The following is a 27,732-nucleotide window of genomic DNA, read 5'->3' on the forward strand; positions in this document are numbered from 1 at the left end:
GTCATCCTCCCAAGGGTGGCTAAGTGAGTGCCTGATGGATAGCCCTGCCTCAAATAGCCCATTTCCTTCCTGGGTAAAGGGAATCGATAGAGTTGTCTTGGCGGAGGAAGATGGTGAATGAGTAAGTGGGGAAAAACTGGGACCTTCGGAGCCCCCCTCCCCTTTTAAAGGAAGGCAAATGAGTGTTGCCAACTTCCAGCTGGGACCTGGAGATCTCCCTGCATCACAACAGACTCCAGACTATAGAGGTGTCCCCTGAATAAAATTGCTGCTTTTGTGGATGGAGTCACGCAGAGATTCCCTCAGAACTCAGACTTCCACAGGCTCTGCCTCCCACAAAGTCTTCAGCTATTTCCCAGCCTGGAGTTGGCAGCTGTAGACACAGCTGGGGTTGGGGGAATGTGATAAAATTTGGCCAATTTTTTTCCTGGGACTTTGACACATAGGAATCCAATAGGTGCAGCCCTAACAGGTAGGAATTGGGGCGTGGCTTAGTGGTAGAGCATCTACTGTGCATGCAGAAAGTTCTAGCTCAAGGATCTCCACTTATAAAGGATAAGATAGCTGATACAAAAGATCTCTCCCAGGAACCCTGGAGAACCTCTGCCAGTCAGGGTAATCAATGCCACCTTGATAACCAAGAGTCTAACTTAATATAAGTCAGCATCATTGTTAAGTATAATCGCTGCAGCCTTGATAGGTAGGAATCCAACGGATGCAGTTATTCCGTTGTTCATTTGCATTGCATATCTTATGTTTATATAGTTGCTGACATTGTCATTCAATTTTGTCCTCATAGTCTTATTGCATTGTTCATGGGATGTCATGTTACTATTATGATTACATTTCTTTTCTCTGTCTCTATGTCTCTGTTGTTCTATATTTGGTAATCCTTCTTGAGTCTCAGTGAGAAAGGCGGGCTATAAATAAGCTAAATAAATATACATATAAGCTCAGTACACAGAAATGCAGTTGATTGGGGAGGAACAAGAGCTATAGATTAAGCATGTTGGCTTTTGTTTTTTTCATATATATTAAAATGGCTAACAAGCTCTTAGAGCCTCGGATATTTTGCAATTGGATTATGTACCATCAGCTATAGCACGCTGAAGAATACCTATGGGTAGATTCCTTCTAGACTTCCAACACATAAAAAATAGTATTTGTTCATCCAAACATTTGTCATTCTTTGACCATATACATCACATGTTAACTTGCTCATTTGATTTCCTTTTTCTATTATTATTTTAGATTGCCATTAAAAAAGCTGAGTTCATTAGTTTAATTCACTTCTGGATTAAAAAGAAACAAACAGAAGCCTTTTGGCACTTTTTTGTCATCAAGACAGCAGAATGAAGGCGACCTTCTAGGGTTTTCAAAGCAAGAGATGTTCAGTGGTGGTTTGCCATGTTTGCCTCCACGTCATGACCCTGGTATTCCTTGGAGGTCTCCCATCCAAAGACCTGGGAAGATCAACTCTGCTAGCCTGGGCTATCCACTCTGAAGACTAACAATTTCTGTTTTCCTATTATGGCTGCAATTAAGCAAAAATGAAGAGGGGTAAGCCATAGCTATCTGCTCCAGCCAGCCTGACAGAGAGTATTTTAGAACCTGTCTAGTCTGATGGCCTAACAAATGTATGGCCCCTGAATTTGTTAAGTCTCAAAGGTGGCAGGGGATTGTTTGGCTGCAATGCACTGGTGACTCGGGCAATAGACTTTTTTGTGGTTATAAAAAACAGACATTTTTAACACAAATACTTGAAAATCCTTACATTACAAAATAGGTGCCCAGAGAAAACATTTAATTCCCTTTCCCCAAGCCAGATTCTTAGTTGATTTATGTTTAATGTTTTAAGGATGTGTTTTTTATACAATCGGTGGTTGGCTTTATGCCTTTTTAGGCACTTCGTGCTTTTAGGCTGCTAATTTTATTATCAATGGTTTATAGTGGATGCCGTTTTATGATTGCTTTTATTGCTTTTCCTATGACTGTTTTGTACAGTTTTAATTTTGGGATGTGCCTTGGGAGCCTTTTCGGCTGAAATTGTGTACGGGTGAGGGGGTAGAAATTGATTTAAATAAATAAAATCCAGAAGTAACAGCCTATTCGAAGCTTACAGCAAGCCCTATGGGTTCCATCCAAAGGCCTATTTAGATGGGGGGGGGGGCGGGGGGGTTGGTCACTGTGCTTCTCATGGAATACTACAGAAGTTGTGTTATGATTGGTTTTATCACAGTTCCTGTGACCGTTTTATGTCATTTTAATGTTGGAAGCTGTTTCTGGAGGTATCTCAGTTGAGAATGTGGAATGGCAATAGAGAGGTGGAGGTAGTAAATAACAATAGAGAGGTATTGTCGAAGGCTTTCACGGCCAGAATCACTGGGGTGTTGTGTGGTTTCCAGGCTGTATGGCCGTGTTCTAGCAGCATTCTCTCCTGATGTTTCGCCTGCATCTGTGGCTGGCATCCTCTGAAGATGCCAGCCACAGATGCAGGCGAAATGTCAGGAGAGAATGCTGCTGGAACACAGCCATACAGCCCAGAAACCACACAACACCCCAATAGAGAGGTAGTAAATAGAGAGGTGGAGCTCCGTGGCCTCTTCCCCACTCGCAGAATAATGCACTTTCAATCCACTTTCAATGCACTTTGCAGCTGGATTTTACTGTGCAGAATAGCAAAATCCACTTGCAAACATTTGTGAAAGTGGGGTGCTGTGTGGTCTCCGGGCTGTATGGCCGTGTTTTAGCAGCATTCTCTCCTGACATTTCGCCTGCATCTGTGGCTGGCTTCTTCAGAGGATCTGAAGATGCCAGCCACAGATGCAGGCGAAACGTCAGGCGAAACGTCAGGAGAGAATGCTGCTAGAACACGGCCATACAGCCTGGAAACCACACAGCACCCCAGTGATTCCGGCCGTGAAAGCCTTCAACAATACATTTGTGAAAGTGGATTGAAAGTTCATTATTCTGCATGTGCGGAAGGGGCCTGAGAATGTGCGGAGAGTATTTCCAAAAATGAAGATGCTTTCAGGGGATGGCCATGTTGGTAGGCTCTGGACGACCAAGATTTGTGTCCAGTAGTACTAGGGAGCCCCATGGTGCAGAATGGTACACTGCAGTTCTGCAGTCAAAGCTCTGCTCACGACCTGAGTTCAATCCTGGCAGAAGTCAATTTCAGGTAGCTCAGGATTGACTCAGCCGTCCATCCTTCCAAGGTTGGTAAATGAGTACCCAACTTGCTGGGGGTAAAGTGTAGATGACTGACCCCATAAACAAAGTCTGCCTATATACTCTGTTCCAAAGAAACATGATAGTAGTGTTGTATGTTCCTCTGCCCCAGAACAAAGCATGCCGGACCTTCTTTGTTGTAAGAATGTTCTGCCTGGATCCTAGTGCCTCCCTAACCCTGCTCCCTCCATCTGTTTGAAAGTAAAAATACATTTTGACATAAATGCTGTTGTATCACAGCACCATGTTCAATAATGCATAAAATAATGATTTTGACAAAGGCAACACGTAAAAATGAATGTGTACAATTTTCTTGACCACTGCACCTCCACTGACCAAACGATCACCTTTCTGAGGAACAGAGTATAGCAAACATTGTGATTAAATTGTGCGTCAAACCCCCTTTCCTCCTTTTCCCACGCTCGAACAGCTCTTGGTAAAGGGACTGTGTCAAGGTGGGGAGGATATATATCATAGTCTTGGAGTTTGCTGCTAATTGTTCGCCACGTATTGGGTTCTTAAGTTTAGATGCTAATATTGGTTTTATGGAATTTATTGTACATTCAGTGTTTTAACTTGTATGTATGCCACCCTGTGCCTAACTTTCATTGGGATGGGTCAGGTGACTATAAATTTAATGAAATAAATAAATATGTGAGGTCACTCCATGGGTCAGTAACAACCTGCTTACCCAGGGGACTACCTTTACCTTAATTTTGAAGACTTTTAGAAAACAATGCGATTTCCAGGTATAAGTTTTCAAAAGCTAAACTCCCCTGGCCAGACACAAGTACTCTGACTTATTCTCTACTGTTTCCTATATATATCTGAAGAAGGGAGAGGAAATCTTTTTGATCTTTAAGGTGCTTCTGGACTTGAATATTGCTCTTTCTGACAATGTTGGTAAAACTACTGTGAGAGCACCCCCCACACACACACCTTCACCCCCAGTGCCTGGGATTAAGCAGGCTGGGATTATCAAATAGAATTGTGTCGTTTGCAGGGAGGTTTGGAACAGTTTTAGCATCTCATTTTTAGATGTGATTATACCACTTAAGACTGTGGCTGAGGCAGGTCAAATGTTCGAAATTAATTTCCCCAGAGAGGGAAAAACACAAAAACAACCTCGCACACAGAAAATTAAAAGTCAAGCAAAAGGTTCAGGAAGTTCTCTGCCTTGATACGCCAGTTTTCTGGAATTTTTTGGGGGGAAGAGAAATTTCTAATATTAAATTGTGCAAGAGCTCCAGTCTTGAAAATGTTGTACTGATGGATGATTTTTTTCCATTGAATGTTAGTGGGAATAGTTTGAAGCAGGTCTACTAAGATGCAAGTCTCATGTTAGTCAATAAAGGTAACTCATTCACCAACCTCGGAAGGATGGCAGGGTTCTCAAAGAAAAGTGTTCCTAGCGCAGCATTCAATGTTTAGCTGTTCTCATAGATCAGGGGTAGGGAACCTGCGGCTTGAGAGCCGCATGCGGTCTTCTGGCCTTGTACTGCGGCTCCACGAGCCGAGCCGCCGGCTTCATCCTTGCCTGCCCTGCAGGCAGCAGGGCAGGCGCACCAATTGCCCGTGGCCCGCCGCGCTGTGGGTTTCCCCTCTTACTCACCCCGTTGGAGCGAGGTGGGCACTTTCCCGGCGGCCGGCAAGGCTGAGCCGCCGGCTTCATCCTTGCCCGCCCTGCAGGCAGCAGGGGGGGGTGCACCAATTGCCCGCGACCGGCTGGGCAGCGGCGCGGGTTTCCCCTCTTGCCCGCCTTGTTCGAGCGGGGCGGGCGTTTTTCCGGCGGCCGGCAAGGCCGAGCCGCTGGCCCCATCCTTGCCCGCCCTGCAGGCAACAGGGCGGGTGCATTCATGCACTTCTCAGAATGAGTGGAGTAAAAGGTTAAAAAAACCCCAATATATACCGTGTTATCTTTATTTTAAATGTCAAAAATTATTTGCGGCTCCAAGTGTTTTCTTTTCCCGTGGAAAACGGGTCCAAATGGCTCTTTGAGTGTTAAAGGTTCCCTACCCCTGTCATAGATCATAATCCTTCCTTTGGTAACATCGGTGAGTTTTGCCTTATGGAAGAGTAGAGATGAATTAACTGAAATCTGTGAGCCTGGTGTATGTCTGAACCAGTGTCAAGGGACATTTGGGGATCGGTGGGCCAATGCTGCAGAAAAATGTTGAGCAGAAAGCAATAGCTGTATAAGTGGGCCCCTTGGTGTCTCTGTGTTTCAGCCTGGGGGAATGTTGGTATATAGAATGATTGATCCATGGTATTGCAAAGATTAAGTATGATGTATTCCAATAATGCTTTCATGCTTACAGCTGCTGGGCAGTATACTTGATTTAATGTAATTTGTTTACATGCATACAGAACTACTAGACAAACAGTGCAGACCTATGCAGAGTTACTCCATTCTAAGCCCATTGATTTCAGTGGAGTACACTGGAGTAACTACATAGGATTATGTTGAAAATGAGATACATATTTGAGAGGAAGATACTGTGACCAAGTGCAGTTTTGCTAACATCCCAGTCAGTGTGGTGTAGTGGTTAAGAACAGGTGGACTCTAATCTGGAGAACCAGGTTTGATTCCCCACCCTTCCACATGAGTGGCGGACTCTTATTTGGTGGACCAGATTTGTCTAGTCACAGTTCTCTCAGGACTCTCTCAGCCCCACCAGCTCCTCACAAGGTGTCGGTTGTGGGGAGAGGAAGGGAAAGGAGTTTCTAAGCCACCTTAAGTCTCCATACAGGAAAGGAAAGTGAGGCATAAATCCAAACTCTTCTTCTTCATCCCTCATATAATGCCCAACCCGTGTTGATTTGGATGCCTCGTGGTATTCGGTGATCTTTTCCCCAAGTCAGTATCCATAGGACGGCAGCCTTATTTGGGAGTAATTTTTAAGAGTAAACATGCTTAAACTCATTCTGTTTATTGCTTACTACTTTGCAAAAATATTATCAGTGTCAACAATGGTCCCAAATCAAACTATGGTCACATATGCATTGCATTCATCCCTGTTCTGTTTGACGTGCTTACTGGTATTTTCCTCGTGGGGACAGGCATGCGTAGTTTCCCCTTTCATACTACAGCCGTCCCTTGGCAGTGGCCATTCCACACACCCACACTACCAGAGGGCTTTCTTTCTTTTTCTTCTAAATCAGCAACTGCATATAATTATACTAGCGGGGGCCCGGAATATGGGTGAGGAAGTGAGTAAGTGGTGGTTGGATGTGAGGGAGGGCAGAGTGAGGTGTGTGAGGATGAGCTGGATGTGTATGAAAGTATGTGTGTTATGTGGTAGCAGTGAGTGAGGCACAGAGAGTGAAAGTTACCTGCGTGTGAGGGGGGGGACCCCCACCTGGTGTCTCACATGGCAAAGTGTTTATGTGTTTCACTTCCAGTCATATTACCTCCCAGTATTACCTATTTACCGTTTTCACTGCTCATCTCTGCCCATTTGCGTGAACATTCTAAGCCCTCATACCAAGCCCTCAGGCCTCAGACGGACAGGCTGCACGAACATTCTAAGGGTGACAGTTAAACACAAACAGTTTCATGGCCTGGTGCGCCAGGAAAAAGACGTTTTACCTGGCTCAGGTATAGACTTTCGGCGATTTGAAGGTCCGAATACCTGCCCGCAACAGGGGAGGAACGTCATGTGAAAATTTGGGGGCGATCCGTCCAGCCGTTTTGGCGTTAGGGAGTGACTAACAAAGTCACTGTTAGCTTTGTATATATATAGATACCAGTAAAATGTATATATATAGATACCTCTCTCGCATCCGCTAGCTCTCGCCCAGCACAATTATTTCGCATAATTCGGTCTTTAACCTCCCTGTCAGAGAGGTCTTCAAATTCACAATTGAGTATCAGCTGTGAGGCTTTTATGAGCTTTTTTGCGGATAAAGTTGCGTCGCTCTGCCAGGACCTTCCCTCCACATTGACGACAATTAGTGAACTGGAGGCTCCCTTGCCATCTTCAGGCCCTTGTTTGGCCCAGTTTTCCCTGCTCTCCGAAGCCGCCGTTGACAGGACCTTGGCTGCTGTTAGACCTACTACCTGTCCTCTGGATCCGTGCCCCTCCTGGCTTGTAAAAACCTGCAGGGCGGAGCTACGACCCCATCTGTTGAGTATCATGTCCAATGGCTCCCCTTGAGCAAGGAGTCTTCCCAGATGGGTTGAAGGAGGCAGTGGTCCACCCACTCTTAAAAAGACCATCGTTAGATCCGAGAGATCTGGCCAATTACCGCCCCGTTTCAAATCTTTTTACGTTTCTGGGAAGGAGTAATTGAGAGGAAGTCAGTGTTAGAGCACCTTCAAGGTTTTCTGGATGACGCCTCGGCTTTTCGACCCCTTCAGTCCGGCTTCCATGCTGGGCATGGGGCGGAGACTGTTCACCGTCGCCTTACGTCCATGGATTACACTCCATTATTCAGCTTGACCCGGCCGGATCGGCGCTGCTGAGTATTTATTGTTAGATCTTACCGCAGTGTTTGGCGGTGGTCGATCGTGCTGACCTTTTGACCCACCTGCCTGGCAGCCTCTCACAGGGTGTGGGGCGCACTGTCCTTCAGTGGATTGCCTGCACCAGTTCCTCCGAGGGCCGTGAAGTCAGCAAGTGAGGTCTTGCGGGGATCAGGCCTCCCGGAAGTGCCAGCAGGTCTGCGGTGTACCCAGGGGGCCCTATTATCCCCTGCTGCTATTTAATATCTATATCGCGACCTTGTGCTCAACTGAGTGCGGAGTTTGGGCTGACTTGTCACCAGTGCAGCTGATGACACTCAGCTCATTCTGTTGATGGAGGGCGGTCGCCGCCCTCGCGGCTCTCCACCATTGTTTGGAGGCGGTCGCTGGTTGGATTCTAGCGGCAGAGCAGGTTAAAACTGTGAATCCATCGAAGGCGGAGATCGCCTTTGGCGGCCCGGGGGGGGGAGGACAGGATTTTCCAGCCGCCCGGTGTGGGAGGGTCACATTGGCCCGACCTCCTCCATTAATGCAACCTGGGGAGTCCACCTGGATTCGTCTCTTTCAATGGGAGGGCCAGGTAGGCCCATATAACCTGGAGTTGCTTTTCTTTCATCTCCACCAGGCCGACCAGTTGGCTCCTTTCCTCTCCCGGGCGGACCTAGCCACTGTGATCCATGCAACTGTCACCTCCAGGAGTTAGACTATTGCAACTTCGCTCTCACAGCGGGCCTTCCCTTGCGTTTGATTGAGGAGGAGACTAAAGCTGGTTCAGCATGCAGCGGCGTAGCGTTTGCTCACAGGTAAGCCATTTATGATCATAGCTTCAGCCTGTGCTCGCCAGCTGCATTGGCTCCGGTAGAAGTTCGAATCGCACTTTCAAAAGGTGCTGGTGGTGACCTTTAAAGGCCTTCGCAGCCTGGGACCCTCGTATCTTCGAGACCACAGCGAATCACCCCATATATGTCCCTGCATGGCCTCTCTCCGTTCTGTGGAGGCCAATTTATTAGTAGTCCCTGGCCCCTCAATGATGCGGCTGGCCTCCACACGGGCCAGGGCACTGACGGCTCTGGCCCGGCCTGGTAGGAAGCAGCTCTTTCCTCCGGCTATTAGGGCCCTGCGGGACCTCAGTGAGTTCCGCAGGGCCTGTAAGACGGAGTTGTTCCGCCAGGCCTTTGGAGGGACCAGCAGCTGAAATGGTGCCCCTAGTTGGCTCTTTACATCCGGGCCTGTCATCTTGGGACCCGTCCTCCTCCTCCAGGGAGAATTTTAAAAAATGGGGTTGGCCGGACGCCTCTACATTGTTATTACTGTTACTATCGCTGTTTTAAAGGTTTTAGTTATTTATCTATATTAATTTTATACTGTACACCGCCCAGAGCCCTTTGGGGATGGGGCGGTATAAAAGTCCAAATAATAAATAAATAATAAATAAAAGAGGCTGCCCTAGATGGCCCAGGCTAGCCAGGCTTCAGGTTAACCAGAGACAGCACCAGAGAGGCCAAAACTCATAGAATATTGCTTGCTTATCTTTGGGGAAATGTTCAGTCTGCACTTTTCGTGCTCTCTAGAACCACTTCCTGTGGTTTTTGGATGTTCCCGTTCACAGCTGCGCCCTAAGTTGGCTTCCTTGAATTACTGATTGTGCCTGCAGGCAATTAAAGGGTTTTATTTCTGGTTTCGCAGGCCGGGATCCAATCATGCAGCCTTCAGAAAGCTCTGGAGAAAGGGAGGGGAGAAATTGTTTTGAAACTTGTCCTGCACAAGAAAGGCCTTGCGAGTTGGGGGACACGTTAGTTATCTTGGTTCCCAGGCTGTTCCCTGGCAAGGGAGTAGCCGGCAGAGAAAGGCGGGGTTATTTTTGTCCACGAGGTTGCAGTGAAAGAAAGAAAGTCAGGATTCCTGCAGCTGGTTGCTGAAGCCAAACGTGCAGTTACTTGCCTTGTTACGCTGCAGCTTTCAGGACTGCTCCAACTTCACCACCCTTCTCACACAGGGGCAGCCTGCAGCTCTTCTGTCCAGCCTTCTCAACCAGGTGGAGGTAAGTGTCAGCCAAGGAACAGCATGCAGATGTTTTCATGACCTGGGGCCAGCCGACACCTTCCTTGACTTTCTATTATTCCATGTATTGTCGAAGGCTTTCACGGCCGGAATCACTGGGGTGCTGTGTGGTTTCCGGGCTGTCTGGCCGTGTTCTAGCAGCATTCTCTCCTGACGTTTCGCCTGCATCTGTGGCTGGCATCTTCAGAGGATCTATTATTTCTGTTATTCATATTTCTATTATTCCGATTCAAACAGGTCTGGCAGTGCCCAAGTGTATTGACCTGTTTGGAGAGCTTTCAGGGAGTGGGTGCAATGAAGTTAACAACCACATTGTATCCCTGGGGTGAAGTGGGATGGTTGCTCCCACTGGTTTGCCTGAATGCAGCATCTGGTGCAGACTTTTGCTGCTGTTGCGCCAGGTTTCTTAAGACAGCCCCTCTTCCTTATGGAGTTTCAGCCTGGTAATTTCTGTTTCCCCTGTCTCGCAATGAGTCTGTCCCACCATTGGGGGTGCTGTGGGTGCACAAAGAACCATGAATCAAGGCTGTTTAGAAGTGTCAGGGGTCTCCCAAACCCTAGTCTCCCAGGGGTCACCCATGCCCTGAGTCTCCCAAGCCCTAGTCTACCACTTTTATCACTACACAACCCTTACTCTCAGTTGTACAGAGGAGGGGTCTAGCAGGACTGGAATAGTTTCTACAGACGGTCTTGCATTCTTCTGCTCGTACAAGCAGAAGAATGCAAGAAACTTAACCCATTCATCTGGGTTAAGTTTCATGCAGGCACCCCTGTTTGCTCAGAAGTATAACAGCAAGACTTGAATCCAGCAGCACCTTAGAGACCAACACAATGTTCAGGGTGTACACTTTCAAGGGCTCAGGGATCTCCCTTCCTATTGTACCTGATGAAGCGAGGTTTGCCTCTTGAAATCTTATGCACAGGAAATCTGGTCACAGTCAGGGGTAAAGCTTAATAAACCGTGCACGCACCCACCCCAGCTGTGTCCCAGCCCAGGCTCCCTGCCTGGGGAGTTTGAGGCAGGGCACAGTTGCATGCCAGATTTGAGACTGGATTTCCTACTCTCTGGAGAGGACATAATTATACAGCAAACAGATGTGAGCCTGCAGAAAAAATCCCAAGGGGTAGCTCTGTGTTTGGCCTGAATCTCTTCAGTTTGAGAAAGAGGTCCAGTTATCAGGTTGGTCCTGGGAATGCAATCGAGGAATCGTACCAAGGATTGGGTGTTATCAGCAGAATAAAGAAGACGAATTTGGATTTATAACCACCCTCCCTCCCCTTTTTTTCCAGTAAGGAGACTCAAGGCGCTTTACAAGCTCCTTTCCCTTCCTCTCCCCACAACAGACCCCTTGTGAGGCAGGTGGGGCTGAGAGAGTTCTGAGAGAACTGTGACTGGCCCCAGGTCACTCAACTGAGCTCCATGTGTGGGAACGGGAAACAAATCCAGCTCACAGCTTAGAGTCTGCCACTCATGTGTGGAGGTGGAGGTAAACCCGGTTCTGCCAGGTGGGAATCCGGCTGTTGCTTAACCACTGCACAGTGTTAGTTTACCGCCCCAAAAAAATAAATAAATCCACATTCACATGTAAATCACGACTGGAAAAGAAAACAAGGAAAGAAAGGCGGAAAAGGGAAAAGTGGGGCCCACTAGATGGGATGCCGTGGCTGCCTCTTGTTTATTCTAATTAGGATGTTGCACATACAAAACATTTGCCCTATGATCATACCCACAACAAGCATATGCATATATTGATTCAGCCTATTCACCCCAGTATTGTGTGCCCCGAAGGCGAGTGGTTGTGTGAGCCATAGGCAAAGGTCTTTCCCAGCGCATAGTCCCTGAGATCCTTCTAACTGGATGTAATAAGGCAGTGATGGCGAACCTTTTCGAGACCGAGTGCCCAAACTGCAAGCCAAAACCCACATTTATCGCAAAGTGCCAACATGGCAATTTAACCTGAATACTGAGGGTTTAGTGGAAAAATGATTGGCTCAAGGCAGGTGTTACTTGGGGTAAGCTTGGTAGTAGTCAGTGGCTTTGCTGGGCTTAACTGTGCAATCTTGAATGGGTGAGATCCGACTCTAGGAGGGTTTACTCAAGCAAGCCCATTGCCAACAACCGAGCTTACTCCCCAGATGAGATCTCGCTTTAGTTCTTCTCATGAAAATCAGTAGGGTTTAACAGTGCTTAACAGGGTTACCTACATTGCTTCCCCAAAACTAGGTCTTAGGTTTAGTGCTAATAATCTCCCTGAAATAATTGCACTATTATCAGATGACAAGCTCTGTGCCCCTGTGCCCACAGAGAGGGCTCTGAGTGCCACCTCTGGCACCCGTGCCATAGGTTCGCCACCACTGTAATAAGGACTGAACATGGGATTTTCTACAGGCAGAGCGTCCTCCCAGCCTCTCCAAGTGTCTTCCTCATGCAGCTTTGCTTGGTGTTAGTAGAGCTGGCTGCAGGATGAATTTACCCGCTCCCCCCGGCTCTGCCAGCCTCCTGTGTGGTAACCAAGTAACAGAAAGTACTTTGTAATAAAGGTGCCCAGTAGTGTCTTTTGAGGTCACTGGCAGGTTGAGCACCTTTAAGACAGGACCACAGCAACTGTGAGCTGTGGGTGGAGAGGAGGGGGGGGGGGTGACGCTGCCTCTTTGAGTGGCATCCAAACCCACTCGCTCTCCCAGTAATGTGATCAAATGTGACTGGGGACGCGTCAGGCTCTGGAACGTCTGTGAAATCCACTTCCTTGCATTGCAGGAAAAGATCGTAGCCAGCTGCTCTCCCTTCTGCTGAGCAAGGTATACATTGGTATTTTCCTGTCTTTAAATTTTTAAAGATAGATGCCCTATGAGGGAGGTGAGGGCACTGGAAATCTCTAGTGATTTTTTCTTTTCTTTCCTCCCTGGTTAACCCTAACTTACTTGCGCAGGGTTGTTGTCACGAGGCAAATATCTGGACAAAGGGAAGGCTTTGTTTTTGAATGCATCCATTGTGAAAATGATGACCATTTTCAGGGGTCACACAGAATAAGCAGGAGGTTGTCAGATGAAAACTGTAATGGGTTAGATACCTGCCATGAAACCTTGGAGGCGTACAGAAGGTTAATTTCAAGGACTCACCCAACGCCAGGTCACTTGGATGTTTGCCAGGACTTTAACACTGTCGGCTGGCGAGTTGTTGTTACTCCTGGATTGTATGGTTAGGAAAGATCCCTGTTAGAATGTGTGTGTCTCTGAAAAGTGTGTGGGGGGACCTGCAGACAATCTGCTTTCTTCACAGCTCCTGCTAAAATGAGGGGTGGACATCTGCTCCCCTCGCAGGAACGTTATTCTTGATGACCCAGGTTGCGCTGAACTATTTCTCACGTTTGTACAACGGAAAACACCCTCCAGTTATTAAAGCCGTTTTCGCTTCCAAGCTAATTGCTTTTGTCAAGATCTCTTTGTGCTGAGGTTTCTTTTTTTCTACTTGCTTATTAGGAAACAAACAGGGATGGAGAACCTCTGTCCTTTTTCTCATTCTTCTGTCTGCTCGAGCACTACTTTGTTTTCCACAGATCCTGTGATCTGCATGATAAGCCATAGATAATCTTGTTCATGCATGTGGGTAGTGGGTCAGTTTCTATTTTGTCTTTGTGTTCATCGGGCCTCTCCCTTTTGTTAGCTTTTAAAACGCTGGTCGAAGGCAGCTCTTGCAGCTGTCTCTGTGCCAGTGGGCTTTGGCAGAATATCAGGAAAACTTCGGGACATCCCAAAGAGCTGGTCAGACCTGCAGGGCCCAACTTCACTTGGACTTTCAGCACCTCAAAGCTGCTGCCACAGAGTGTAATGCCGAAGCTTTCCAGAAAGAGTTGTGGAGTCAACAACACGAAAGTTTGGGAAATTGCAACACTGGATAAGTGAATGACCGGACCTTCTGTTGCTCTACTTTTTTTTTAATCTCCTCCCTTTATATAGAATTGGAGGACTGGTGGGTTTTGTTACTTAGGGAACATTTTTTCCCACTAAACCAGAGTAAGTTGTTCTAGAGAATGTTTGTCAATGTGTTAAGAAGCCTAGAAATCTGTTGCCGCCTCCAAATGAGACTCGTGGACTCCGTTTTCGAACTTGCTTAATGAGAAGCTTGCAAGATAAGTAAAATGGTTCTGATTCAAACCACAGATTTATTTGAAGGCGTTTTTCATTTTTGCTCTGGTTAAGAGTTCTAGGGAAAGGGGTTTACAGCACACTTTTTAAGACTTCCGGATCACTTGAAACCCTTTATACCATGTTTGCTGGAAGCTTTTGAAATACAGCTATGTGGTCTGGAGTCATTCATTCTATTTTAAATATACCTTGGTTATTCCCATAAACCTTTATTTATGGGACTATGGCCAAGCAAGAGTCTTATTACTGTCTGGTCACTTTGTTTCATTCTTCTCAAAAAGGACTCTAATTTATTTCCTTTAGAGCAGCTTAAAAAGCTAGAAATGCTACTATAGAGTTGATTCTGACTCTTTACTGTTGTCGTCATAATAAAATCAAAATTACAAGGCTGAATAAAGAAAATAATCCTGAACATAATTGTGCCCTTTTAAACACACTGAAGTCAAAGGGTTTAGAAGAGTGTAACTTTCCTCAGTGTTACACTGTGGGTTTTTTTTTCACCATGAAGCTTTCCTTGCAAAAAAGGTATCTAGCTTAAAGAAGAATAAATCTGTTTGTAATATTAACTGATGGTCAGAGCAAAACAGATTTCCTTGATGCAGAAGAAAAAAAAATTAATCCAATTTTCTAGTCTGCTACGTTCTCCTTTACCTGTTTCAGGTAAATGTAAATGCATCCTAGGTACTGGGGATTGTTGTGATGGTGAAAAATGTTTGGATTTTTTATTAATAGCCAGAATGTCTGCTGGTCTTACTTAATGGATAAAACTGAAATATTCAGTAGATTGCAAAGCAAAGGAAAAGGTTGTAATCCTCTGGTCACGATAGGAATCTTTATGTTTAATAAAGCTTTAGGTGCCTTTAACATAATTCATCTTTAAAATCTGTACATAAATGGCTCTGAATATGCCAGCCATATATGTGGGCAAAACGTTGGGAACAAACACAGCCGAAATTACGGCCACACAGTCTAGAAAACCCACAATAGCCACTTGTTGACTTTAATGCACCTAGAAGGACGTCACTGTGTTTAGGATTGTGCTGTAAATTGGCAAATCAGCAAAGACCCCCTTAATTCACTGGGCATAGAATCACAAGAGCTGGTTTGAATCCCCATGAGAGCTTCTTTCCTTGCCAGATTTCATTGGGTCAATGGACAGGGCTCAGACTCGGTTTCCCTGTCTGCATAATTGGAATATATCATACTCCAAGTGTGCTCAGTCTGTATAAAATATACAACTTCTAGTAACAACTATGAAAGGCAGAATGTGCACACTCCTTTGTAGAGCGCAGGGACAGTCAATTGATTTGGCCTGCGTCAACGCTGGCTAGCGGTGAAAGCGAGGAGTAAAAATAGTCTTTAAGTCTTCATCTTTTGAAGCCAACTGTGATTAAAGCGGAGTTGATTGCCCAAAGACCCTTTAGTAGTGTGATTGCAGAACAGAGAGCAGGTCTGATCTTTGCTTACCTTTCTAGACTATTTTTAGTGCTGCTTTTGAGGTGTGCGCCGAGTGTGTTTTAATTTCACGTCTCGGTTTTACAATGGCCTATGGTTAAAGTCGCTTATTGACAGAATGAATTAATTTTCCGGGGCCTTTTGGAGAAATAAACCCACGGTGTAATTGTTAAACTTTATTACTCTCTGCTGCGGAGGACTCCGGTTATTGAGCGCATCTCCGAGGAGATCGCAAGCGTTGTCCCCAGGCGTTTTACCATGTAGTCTTTTTCTGTTGACATCTGTACCCACTAGGCTTTCAGAGGGCTCCATTAGTGGAAAAACTTGATGAATGCTTTTCCTGCACACTCCTTAGTTTAGGAACTAATTGAGTCTGGTTTGGATTACAAATCCTGAGTGCCACAGCAAAGACACAGGAGGTCCTAAGGGACAGAAACTTGTTGAAAACTCTACGCGACCGATCAGGTGTTTGTCGGAAGTTATATGAAAAATAATATCGTTGAATTTAACACTGTTACCTGTCAGTCCAGGGGAGGATTTATCAATCGGGGCTGGACATACATGGCCAGCCAGTCGTTATGGGATGACCAAAGAAATCTAAATGCCACGTTCCACCTCCACCCTCGGCATTCATTGTGTAAGACAGGGTACAATCCATCACGCCCGCACTAGCCCCTATTGAACTGAAGGAAAGTTACGCATGAGTGTTGTAGCATAACTTATGTGCATTTCAGTTAGGAACAGGAACACAGTTTGATGTATTGGACTGGCCAGTGTGCATTGGCCAGACCTGTGGTTACCAATTCTGCTGCCTTTTTGTCACAAATGCATTCGAACGGTTACCTGATTATAAGGCTTCCACAGGTTTTCAAATGAAGAAGAGTCAGTTTTTCTACTCTGCTTTTCTCAGTCTTTCAGGAGTCTCAAAATGACTTACAATCACCTTCCCTTCCCCTTCCCACAACAGACACCTGGTGAGGTAGGTGGGGCTCAGAGAGTTCTGAGAGAACTGTGACTAGCCCAAGGTCACCCAGCAGGCTTTATGTGGAGGAGGGGGAAAACAAACCCAGCTCATCAAATTAGAGTCTGCTGCTTTTCTTTTTGGTTGACCCTCTAGCATTAGCAAGCTTCTCTCTTTACGCCAAATGCTAGCCCTTTCCCCGTGTATTATTCTTGCTGTTCTGTGCTGCTAGATTAATCTGTTGTTGTTTTTCGTTGAAGCTCCGGCAGCTGGTACCACCAAGGAAAACGACAGTGAGCAGGCGCCCTCCTCACCATATCCCAGGAGAGTCCCAGAGAGGGAAGAGGGGAAAGACAGCCTGTTATTGCAACTCCATATTGCAAAGGCCTTGGAAATGAGGTGCCCGAAATCTCATGCATGGTGATTAACCATGTTCGAGCGTTGCTGGCAGGATGCTTCAGGTTATGCCAGAAGAGATGTCACTGCACCAACTTGCTGTCGATCACCCCCAGCCACCCTCCCCACCGCCCACAACCCTGTAGAGCAGAATAAGGATTTTAATCTGAGTCTCACAGGTCCTAGTCCAACATTATAATGACTAAACCATGCTGGCTCCATTGTTGATAGGAGTACTTTCCTCTTGAGGAAGTCAGTGTGGTGTAGTAAAGATCAGTGGATTCTAATCTGGAGAACCGGGTTTGATTCCCCACTCCTCCACCTGAGTGGGTATAGTGAGCTTATCTGGTGAACTTCTAGGTTTGTTCCCTCACTCCTACATTCCCTGCCCGGGGTGGACCTTGGAGCTAGTCACTGAGTTCTCTCAGAACTCTCCTGCAGCCCCACCTCCACCTCTCTAAGATGTCTGTTATGGGGAGAAGAAGAGGAAGGAGTTTGTCAGCCCCTTTGAGTCTCCTTACAGGAGTGAAAGGCGTGTATAAATCCAGACGCTTCTTCTTCTAAATGCTTCTGTTTCTGGTGAGGGAGAGTAAGATGTTGGTCCCTCTTCTATGCAGGAGTCCTTTTCAAGCCAATGGGTGAAATTTGCATGGCAGAGAGGAGCATGTCGTAAACTTTGCTGGCTGTGTGGGGTGTGACAGGGTGAGAAACCCGCGGCCAGCTTTTCAGACAAATAGTGCTCAACAAGTAGATGGTTGATCAAACATGGACTGTGCTGTGAGTGGAGTATATCTCCATGGCAACTGTAATCATTTTCTAAATTCAGAACGCGTCCTGCCTAATGACATGCAGGGAGGTGGATCACTTCTCTATCCTTGCACAAAGAGTAGATTTCAGGGCGGGGGCCCCCCTCCACTCCTGTTCCGTCGCCCCAGCTTTAAAATGTTTCAACGAGTTCTTTTTAGAGCAGCATCCTTTGTGGGTGCCAATTAATAGAAATTGGAAGCGCTCACGTACTGGAAATATAATACAAGGGAAAAAAACAGAAAAAAGAAAATAACGATTTATTGTCAAACACAATGGTTCATAAATATAAATGTAACTATAACTCCCCAAGCGGTTAAGGACAAGATACAATACACAATCAAATATATGGCAGTGAGTTCAGCCAGTTGTACAATGTTGAAAATGCTGATAACACAACAATATTGTCTAACTCAGGGGTAGGGAACCTGCGGCTCTCCAGATGTTCAGGAACTACAATTCCCATCAGCCCCTACCAGCTCATGGTTAATCGGGCCATGGCCAGTTGGCCATGCTGACCAGAGGCTGATGGGAATCTGTGGTGTTCCTGAACATCTGGAGAGCCGCAGGTTCCCTACCCCTGGTCTAACTGTAAAGGTGCTGATAACACAATGATGATGGAGAGCTAGCTGGAATCCTCTTCAAAGCTCGTCTTTTTTAAAGAAAGCTCCCAAAGATCATTTGTAATATGTAGTATATAATAAATAGTTTGCCCTGACCAAATGACCCAGGCTAGCCTGATCTTATCAGATCTCAGAAGATAAGCAGGGTTGGTCCTGGATGAGAGACCACCATGTAGTACCAGGGGGTCATCTCTTAATGTCTCTTGCCTTGAAAACCCTGCCGGATGGCCATAAGTCAGCTGTAACTTGATGGCACTTTATATACCCAATAAGTAGTTTGCTTCTTTGGAGGCACTGGGTCACAAAAACTAATCCGAACTGCTTTTGAACTACAGTAATTCCCACAGCGATTTAAGATCTATGTTATAAATGTAAGGCCCCTTCCGCTTTCCACATAAAATAATGGATTTATAGCCAGACCACTTTCTACAACTGTTTGCCATTAGGATTTTGCCATTCCACACAGCTTCAAAGAGCATTGAAAGCAGTTTGAAAGTGCATTATTCTGCATGTGCGGAATGAAGAAGAAGAAGAAGAGTTTGGATTTATATCCCCCCTTTCACTCCTGCAGGAGACTCAAAGGGGCTGACAATCTCCTTGCCCCTTCCACCTCCCAAACAGCAACACCTCTGTGAGGTGGAAGTAGGGAGCTGAGAGGAAACTCCAAGAAGCTGTGACTAGCTCCAAGGTCACCCAGCTGGCGTGTGTGGTGTGGGAGTGTACAGGCCTAATCTGAATTCCCCAGATAAGCCTCCACAGCTCAGGCGGCAGAGCGGGGAATCAAACCCGGTTCCTCCAGATTAGATACACGAGCTCTTAACCTCCTACGCCACTGCTGCTCCTTATAAGTGTGAAATATGAATCAGGTTAGCAGAAATAGTTCACAATCTCCCACTTTGGCTCATCCCAGTTAGTAGAAAGGACAAGTACAGATGATGTAAATATGTAAAATTGTGCAGCCACATGTTTATTCCTGTCTTAACAAATGCAGTGTGGAATTGGATGCCGCTAACTAACTGGCATGTTCAAGAAGCAATGGAGCAAGGGCCCCCATGTTCCTGCAAAGAAGCCAACACGGCATGCAGCCTTCGTTCACTCTCCGGCAAGATCTGCTGAGTTCAGTGAGAGTTGGTCCCCTGAAAATGTACATGGGCTAGTAGTCAGAGTTTCCTAGAAGCAAGAAGCCCCTCCCTGCCCAGCCTCCCCTCGCCTCCCTCCCCTTGCATGCCACCCTCCCCCTCCCTCCCTCCCCTCCCTTGCATGCCACCCCTCCCTCCCCTCATCTCCCTCCTCTTGCATGCCACCCCTCCCTCCCTTCCCTTCCCTCTCCCTCCGCGAGGGTGGGTGGGCCATGTCCAGATACTGGGCCCCCTCCCTCCCCTCCCCTCCCTGCCCAGCCTCCTTAGATGGCCTCAGATGTCTGTAGCTGGTTGTGCAACAGAAAAGGACAAAGCGCTCTAGTGTTACATCCCTGGGATTTCATCTGCCTGGATTTCTTTTGTGCAAGAACAAGAACTGGGGTCAGCCATTCATAGCTGGGGCTGGAGAGAGAGCTCTTGTTTCAATAAGGTGGTAAATGCTGGCTTGCGTGGTGTGGTGGTGAAGAGCAATGGCTGTAATGCCGAGAGCTAGGTTTGATTCCCCGCTCCTCCCCATGAGCGGCAGACTCTTATCCGGTGAACTGGGTTTGTTTCCCTGCTCCTCCACATCCGTTGCCTACATAACTCTTGCAGTATTAATGTTTACACTCCAGGGAGAACAGCCATTGCTGCCCTTCTTGTCTGATAGAATAACTGTTATCAATAGCAGGAATGTGACTGAAGTCCTGAGCAGAAAGAATTGCTCAACGGGACTATGACCCTGACTCTCTTCACCTCCCTGATAATCCAGCTGGGAGCAAAAAGCTGTTCTGAAGCAACTCCACCCTTCCCCAAGCTCCTTTGTAGGGTGGAGACCTTTCTTTTGGCTATGAAATCCTCTAAGCCATAGGTGTCAAACTTGCGCCCCTCCAGATGTTATGGACTACAGTTCCCATCATCCCCTGCCAGCATGATGCTGGCAGGGGGGTGTCAGGAACACAATCCCATAACATCTGGAGAAGCTTGCTGAACCTGTGCTCTAAGCCTAAACCAGAGGTGTATGGGGGGGGGGGAGATGGTGCCCGGGGCAACACATGCTAAGGGCGCCACCTCGCCCCCCCACACCCCACTTACCTTAGCTGGAGGAGGAGGGGTGGTGGTCCCAGGCAGCATGGTGGGGCTGGGCTGAGGGGCAGCCGGGGAGCCTGCAGTGGGCTGCCCCTCGGCCCGGCTGCTCCTTGGCAGACCCATGGCAGGCTCCTGGCCCGGCTGCTCCTTCTGCCAGAGAGACACGAGGGCGCTCTCTGGGGGAGGGGGTGTGAGGGGCAATTTTGCACCCCCATGTGACCTAATGGGTGGTCCTCTGGGCCCGTTGACCCGTCATGTCCCTCTGGCAGATCCGCCCCTGGCCTAAATAATCATGAAAAAATACAGAGAATGGCGGAACACCTGTCCTAAAACTGGATCCATTCCAGTTCCAATGGCTGTTTCGGACACAACCCACCTTAAGAGCTAAGCAGGAAGCCGGCTGCGCCTTTCCGGTGCCTCTTTAGCTTTCCACCCTCTTTGTTTGTTTGTTTGTTTCTGTGCTTCCAGATGATTGAAAACTACATTGTGACCATCCTGGTGTCCCTGGGCGTGGGCTCCATCCTGGTCCTGGTGGCTCTGGTGAAGCTTGTCAGAACCAACATCCATGCGACGATGTTCTGGAATGAAATCGTCCTGGAGAACATAACCAATTTCGTCATGGATCAGAGCAAGGAGCAGCGGATCTTGAACACGGTGTCCTACAACGCGGTCAAAGGGAATCCCGAGAGCGTGCTGGAGTGTATCGACAAGTACTGCTCCAAGAGCGAGTGGGCCATGAACGTGGGGGACGAGAAAGGTAATCCGGGCAGCAGGCTGGATCTCCCCAGGGCAATAGGGTTGCCAACCTTCTCCAGGTGAGGGCTGGAGATCTCCCAGAATTATGACTGATCTCCAGACTATAGAGACCAGTTCCTCTGCAGAGAGAGGCTGCTTTGGAAGGGGGACTCTCTGGCGTTATACTCCTCTGAGGCCGTCCCATCCCCAAATTTTACCCTCCCCACCCCCAAAATCTCCAAAAAGTGTTTCCCGACCTGGTGAGCGTGAAGACTCTGAGGAGAGTTGAGATGGAATAAGCCCTATAAACTGGCATGACGCCTTTTTCAACAGGGGAGCACGGCAAGAGAGTGTGAAACTTGTCTCTTGATATCCAACAGTCTCTGGGGCAGCAGTCTGAATTCTAAAGGCCTGCTGTTTCCCTAACACGAGGAGCCAATCTAGTGGGAGGCCAATTGAATTAATTTTCTGTGAAACCATGCACGGCCACCTACTTAAGTAAGGGTCAGATGACATGGTATGCACATAACTAGGATGACTGGATAATAAATGAAGATAAAGCTAGAATTGCAAAGCTCTAGTTTCCGAGAGGCCTGGGAGATGGAATGTCGCCCACCAATGGTTCATCGTTGGACATTCCATCCTCAGGGAATTATGTATAAAGACAAGGAAGGCGCCATATAAATATCAAGAATTGCTGCCCTACAGTATTAAAGGAGAAATAGTAACAGGGAGGGGTTTGCTATTTTACATGCTTTTGGGATGAATTAAGGGAAGAAGAAGAGTTTGGGTTTATATCCCCCCTTTGTCTTCTGTTAAGGAGACTCAAAGGGGCTTACAATCTCCTTTCCATTCCCCCCTCACAACAAACACCCTGTGAGGTAGGTGGGGCTGAGAGAGCTCTGAAGAACTGGCCCAAGCCCAGGGGGCTCTCCAGATGTTCAGGAACTACAATTCCCATCAGCCTCTGTCAGCATGGCCAATTGGCCATGCTGGTAGGGGCTGATGGGAATTGTAGTTCCTGAACATCTGGAGAGCCGCAGGTTCCCTACCCCTGGACTAGCCCAAGGTCACCCAGCTGGTGTGTGTTGGTGTGCACAAGTTAATCTGGTTCCCCAGATGAGCCTTTACAGCTCAAGTGGCAGAGCAAGGAATCAAACCCAGTTCCCCAGATTAGAGTGCACCTGCTCTTAACCACAACACCATGCTGGCTCCCCACAGTCCTTGAATGGCTTCATTCAGTATTTATTTGAATGGAATCGAGGCCCCCTGAAGGTTAAAGCACATGCCATCTAAGTGTATAATATTTGAAATAAATAAACTGCAAGAGAATTTTTGAAATGTATTTCGAATGTTTCTATGCCTTCAGAGGCCGACTCAAGGCAGTTTGCAATTGAAGCCCCGTTTTAAAAATGCCATGAAAATGCTAGCAATTAAAATATGAGTCACAAGCAGCGCAAAAGCTATTCGTAAAACAGAAGCGGACCATTACAAGCCTGGGTGAAAAGATTTGCTTTAGCCTGGTGCCTAAAGGAAGGGAAGTCTGCAACAGAGATTGTTTTAAGGCGGCATAAAGATGGGAACTGCTGTGCAGAGTAGCTGTGGGGATCTAGTATTAAAGTAACGGAAACAGCTTCTGTTGCTTCTGGCTCAGATGGAGAAAGAAACAGATTAAACAGCAAGCCCTGGTGGACAGGGTCTGCATTATTTGCGCCTGTCACGATAGGATTTCTGTGCCAATGCCAACCACCAGCGTTCCCAGAAACGAGACCTGTTCCCCTTGAGAAATCTGTGCAAGCAATTGCTTAAGGAGGCAAAAGAAAAGGAGACGTGTGCGTTCTGCTAACAAAAGACACGTGAGCTCCACTGGTGCTGTATATCCGCTGGCGAAAATTGTGCTGAGATCTTCATCATCGTAGCGCTCGTAACTGGGAGCCCATTCTCCTTTCTGACTCTCGTATGCAGCTGTTCTAAAAATGTCAGAAATGTTTAAAACGTTCCTGAAGAGAAGCTGCCGTATATGGAGCCACATGTACAGTCTGTCTAGTTGGGTGCTGTCTATCCTGGCCAAGACCCCACTGGAATCTGAAGGAGAGACAGGTCTTTCCCATCACCTGCTGCCCAAGAACCTTTAACAGGGGGATTGAACCAGAGGTGGGATCCAACCAGTTCTCACCACTTCTCTAGAAGAAGAAGAGGAAGAGGAGGAGGAGGAGTTTGGATTTATATCCCCCTTTCTCTCCTGTAGGAGACTCAAGGGGGCTTACAATCTCCTTGCCCTTCCCCCCTCACAACAAACACCCTGTGAGGTAGGTGGGGCTGAGAGAGCTCCGAGAAGCTGTGACTAGCCCAAGGTCACCCAGCTGGCGTGTGTGGGAGTGTACAGGCTAATCTGGATTCCCCAGATAAGCCTCCACAGCTCAGGCGGCAGAGCGGAGAATCAAACCCGGTTCCTCCAGATTAGATACACGAGCTCTTAACCTCCTACGTCACTGCTGCTCCCAATTTTTTCTGAGTGCCGAGAAGGGGTTACTAAAGCAACCTCCCTGCCCAATAGGGACTGGAGGTGCGTGTGTGTGGCGCCGCCACTGTTTGAATCCCACCACCATCGGAACCTGTTATTAAATTTTTTGGATCCCACCACTGGATTGAACCTGCACGGCATGTTCTTTTTCCTCTGAGCTTGCACCTTGCCCCGTGGGCCAAAAACGTATTGCAGTCTGATCCAGTCTACTGTGTTCTACCAAGCGTCTTGAAAGGGCTAAGGCCATATCAATTGAATCAACACAACCTCTTTTCTGCTTTTTTTTAAAAGTGAGTTTTGTGTTATGCACAGGCCTGTCAATCTTTCTGTTGCAACTCAGGGCAAAATAAAGAGATCTTAAATTTGTCTACCAGCTAGTCGATTGCCTACTCCACAGGTGTCAAACTCGTGGGCCTCCAGATGTTATGGACTACAGTTCCCATCATGCTGGCAGTTCCCATCATGCTGGCAGGGGATGATGGGAACTGTAGTCCATAACATCTGGAGGACCGCGAGTTCTACTATTGATTTAGTTTCCCTAACTTCTACCACCCTTCCCTCCCCACTTCCATTTCTCATCCCATACTTTTCAGGTTTGATCCTAGATAAAATTGTACAGGAAACAGATCCCTCCGTCGTTTTGGAGCTGGGAACGTATTGTGGCTACTCGGCTGTGAGGATCGCTCGGCTTTTGAAACCGAAGGCTCGGCTTTTGACCATTGAATTCAACCCAGAATTTGTTCCCATTGCAAAAGAAATTATTGAGATTGCTGGAGTCAATGATAAGGTACAGAAAACGCAAAACAAGGGTATATTTTCAGAAGAAAATGTGATTATTTTGTGTATTGTCGAAGGCTTTCACTGCCGGATTCAACTGGTTGTTGTGGGTTTCCCAGGCTATGTGGCTGTGGTCCCAGACCATGGCCACACAGCCCGGAAAACCCACAATAACATCAGCTCTTCTCCGGTCTGGAGGTCTTGAGGGGGTCCTGTGTTTTATGCAGCGAGGCAGCTCTGTTATATCCTTTGCTCGTAAATCTATGCAAGAGGGAAATACATCCAGTCTTTTAAACTGTCTCTGTACTTTTGATTTCCTTGGGGCCTCAGCGTTTGGTTGAGGTTTCCGAGAAGAATGGTATTTCCACCAGGATATTTTGCCTGTCACTAGCCGAGAGTTAACTTTCCCTTTGCTCAAAGGAAAGTCATTGCCTTTTATAATTGCTCAGAGACAAAATATTTGTGGAGGAAATAATTGAGTCAATTTATCACAAATACCCCTCCCCGATAAAGCCCCCGAGCGACCCAGATCCAATTGATGTGGCTTGGCCAATATTTTCCAGCCGAGCAATTCACACAGTCAGCAAAGCGAGACAGCCGCTTTTGAAAGCACCTGATATTGCGTTTCAATCCCGTGGGGTCCTTTTGCTTTCAGGTGACCATCCTGGAAGGCCACTCAGAAGACATTATCCCACAACTGAAGAAGAAATACGAAGTGGAGAAGCTGGATTTTGTCTTTCTGGACCACTGGAAAGAAAGATACGCCCCAGACACCATCTTACTTGAAGTAAGTTGGAAAAATTCCTGTGGGGAAAACAAGACCTTCCATTCTGGAGTTGCACAGGATTGCTCACTAGTCATGTTCAAGATGGCGGCGTAGCAGCTGGTGGCAGGATTGTCACAGTAGACTCCCATGCCTGGGGGACGTGTATCTTGTGTGGGTCTGTGGTGGTCGTGAGCCACTTTGAATGGATGAGGGTGATCAGGTGATGGAAGAAAAACAGGTGGTCAATGAAAAAGTTGCTCTGGGAATGATTAGCCAGGTGTTCTTGGAAGTCACTGCGCTCCGCCTGAAGGAGCAGGTTCACAGTTTAATGGTGCTCCTGGATTGTTCCTTCTGGTTGGAGGGTCAAGTCTCTTCCATGTGACATAGCACCTTCCATGTGACATAGCACCATGTGACATAGCTGCAGGCCACTCCTCGTTAAGCGTGAATTGGCCACAGGGACCCATGCTTTGATCATGGCCCAGTTGGACTTTCCATGAGGCTGGTTCTGAAAATGATCTTAAAATGCTAGTTGGCCCAAAGGACAGCAGCCAAGAAGTTGTCAGGGACGGGATGAAAGGGTCAAATCAGCAATGTGGTGTAGCGGTTGAGTGGTGGACCTTTAATCTGGAGAACTGGGTTGGATTCCCCACTTCTACACACGAAGCCTGCTTGGTGAACTTGGGCCAGCCACAGTTCTTTCAGAATTCTTTCAGCCCCACCTACCTGCCACTTACCTGCCTCTGTGTAGCAACCCTGGGCTTCCTTGGTGGTCTCTCATCCAGAGACTAACCAAGGCCAGCTCTACTTAGCTTCTAAGATCTGATGAGGTTGAGCTAGCTTGGGCTATCCAGGTCAGGGCAATAGAAGTTACTTGGCTCTTATTTTTCCACCTCGAGCAGGTCTGTGACACCATATCAATGTTCTAAATAAATAAATATGCTGGAATAAATATGCTCCGGCTGCGACCATATACAGCAGCATGTCCGAGCTACAACTTACTCTTCCTTTCCCTTCTCAGGAATGTGGCTTGCTACGGAAGGGCTCCGTCCTCCTGGCTGACAACATCATCTACCCTGGGGCGCCTGAGTTCATCAAGTACATCCGTAACAATAAGCGCTTTGAATGCACCAACTACCCTTCTCACCTGGAGTACATGAAAGTGGATGATTCCATGGAGAAGGCTGTCTACCTGGGCCCCGATTCCGAGTAGCATTTCACCGCCAGTCCCACGAGGCTGAGCCCTCCCTGTAGTCCTGGCTGTGCTTTCAGATTTTAGCTTTCTGTAATTTGGGGCTTGAGGAGGGAAACAGGAGGGGACCGGGCTGGAAGGGAGAGACCCAGAGGGAAAGAGCCTGTGCCTACGCTAGGTTTAGATCAGCCCCACTTTGGTATTAGTCGACGTTCGTTTCCCAGTAGTATGCCTAAAAATGACAAGGCCAAAGCGTTAAGGCCAAAATGTCAAGTAATCTTAGCAGAGAAGACTCAGTCTACTTGGAGTACAGATGAGGTGGGGAAAGAGTCACATTATGAATGGTTTCCCTCTACCCTTTGGGTGAGGGGAAAATTGCCTCTTCCCTTTGGGCAAGGGGAAAATTGCCTTGCCACGTATTTTGCAGTAACCATCACCTTCCTGAATAGTTGCCACAGAAGCTCCAGGACATGCAGCCGAGTTATGCCACCTCTTGTTGAAACCCACCTTTGCTGTGGCTATCCCTGTCCTAATAGAAGCCTCGAGGAAGGCTGAAAGCTACCCGTGGTGCCCGACAGGCCTATGTGCGAAAGGTGGCTCGATACGTAGTATTTCCAGTGCTTACAGATCAAGCAAGGCAGCTCATGTGGCAGCTTGATGGAAGACTCATGGCTGCTGGGTGCTGCTGATTGGGGAGGGAACCCGGCATTCTTGCTGGATGGCATCAGGAAGTGGTGGTTGGAACACAGAGGTCATGGAAGCAAGTCTTGACCTCCCCGGTCTGCTCCAAGCACTGCCAGGTCCTGGGAAGCAGTGTGCTTGTGTGTTGCCTCTTGCCATCCCTGCGCCTTGCTCAGCAGCACTAGATAATGGCTTTCCAACAAATGGCACTTGGCCCAGGGCCCTGACCCCTTGCCTGCTTGGACTGGAACGTCTTCAGAATGCATTTCCCTTCCTTGAAGCACCTTGGGATCAGGCGTGCTCTTCTCTTCTCCTCCTAGGCTGGGCATCTGCCCTCTGGGGCAGTGCGTTTACTAGATTTTTGACCCTCAGCTGTTCTCTTCTTCCCTTCCTGGGGAATCTTCTTTTCCTTCTGCTTTGAAACAGAAGCTGACCAACAAGTCTCTCCAATAATAGTGAAACCTCTCTTCTCTCCCGACTTGCAAAATAAAAATCCTGGCTCCCACTTCTTGGAGCAGTTATTAAAGCTTTAAGAAGTGGATTTTTAACGCAGGGGCAGATAGAATCATAAGAGTTGCAAGAGATCCCAAGGGCCATCAAGTCCAACCCCCTGCAATGCAGGAACATACAATCAAGGCACTCCTGACAGATGGCCACCCAGCCTCTCTTTTAAAACCTCCAAAGAAGGAGACTCCTCCACTCTCTGAG

General features: G+C 47.4%; 1 protein-coding gene across 11 annotated transcripts; it reads left to right on the forward strand.

Moving 5' to 3' along the window:
• Positions 1-6: 6 nt before the first annotated feature.
• Positions 7-27,706, forward strand: COMT (catechol-O-methyltransferase). 11 transcript variants are annotated; one of them, XM_048513908.1, is made up of 7 exons: positions 8-121; positions 1,252-1,560; positions 16,580-16,739; positions 20,818-21,106; positions 24,202-24,395; positions 25,041-25,172; positions 26,173-27,706. In XM_048513908.1, the coding sequence occupies exons 3-7, from the start codon at positions 16,737-16,739 to the stop codon at positions 26,362-26,364; spliced, it is 810 nt and encodes a 269-aa protein (XP_048369865.1). In that variant the 5' UTR covers positions 8-121; positions 1,252-1,560; positions 16,580-16,736; the 3' UTR covers positions 26,365-27,706. The 11 variants fall into 11 exon arrangements, with proteins under 11 accessions (XP_048369867.1, XP_048369865.1, XP_048369872.1 ...); XM_048513915.1 differs by having other exon boundaries at positions 16,580-16,718; XM_048513910.1 differs by lacking the exon at positions 1,252-1,560 and having other exon boundaries at positions 7-121.
• The last annotated feature ends 26 nt before the right edge of the window (positions 27,707-27,732 follow it).

This window comes from Sphaerodactylus townsendi, linkage group LG13 (assembly GCF_021028975.2).
Source record: "Sphaerodactylus townsendi isolate TG3544 linkage group LG13, MPM_Stown_v2.3, whole genome shotgun sequence".
Lineage (NCBI taxonomy): Eukaryota > Metazoa > Chordata > Lepidosauria > Squamata > Sphaerodactylidae > Sphaerodactylus > Sphaerodactylus townsendi.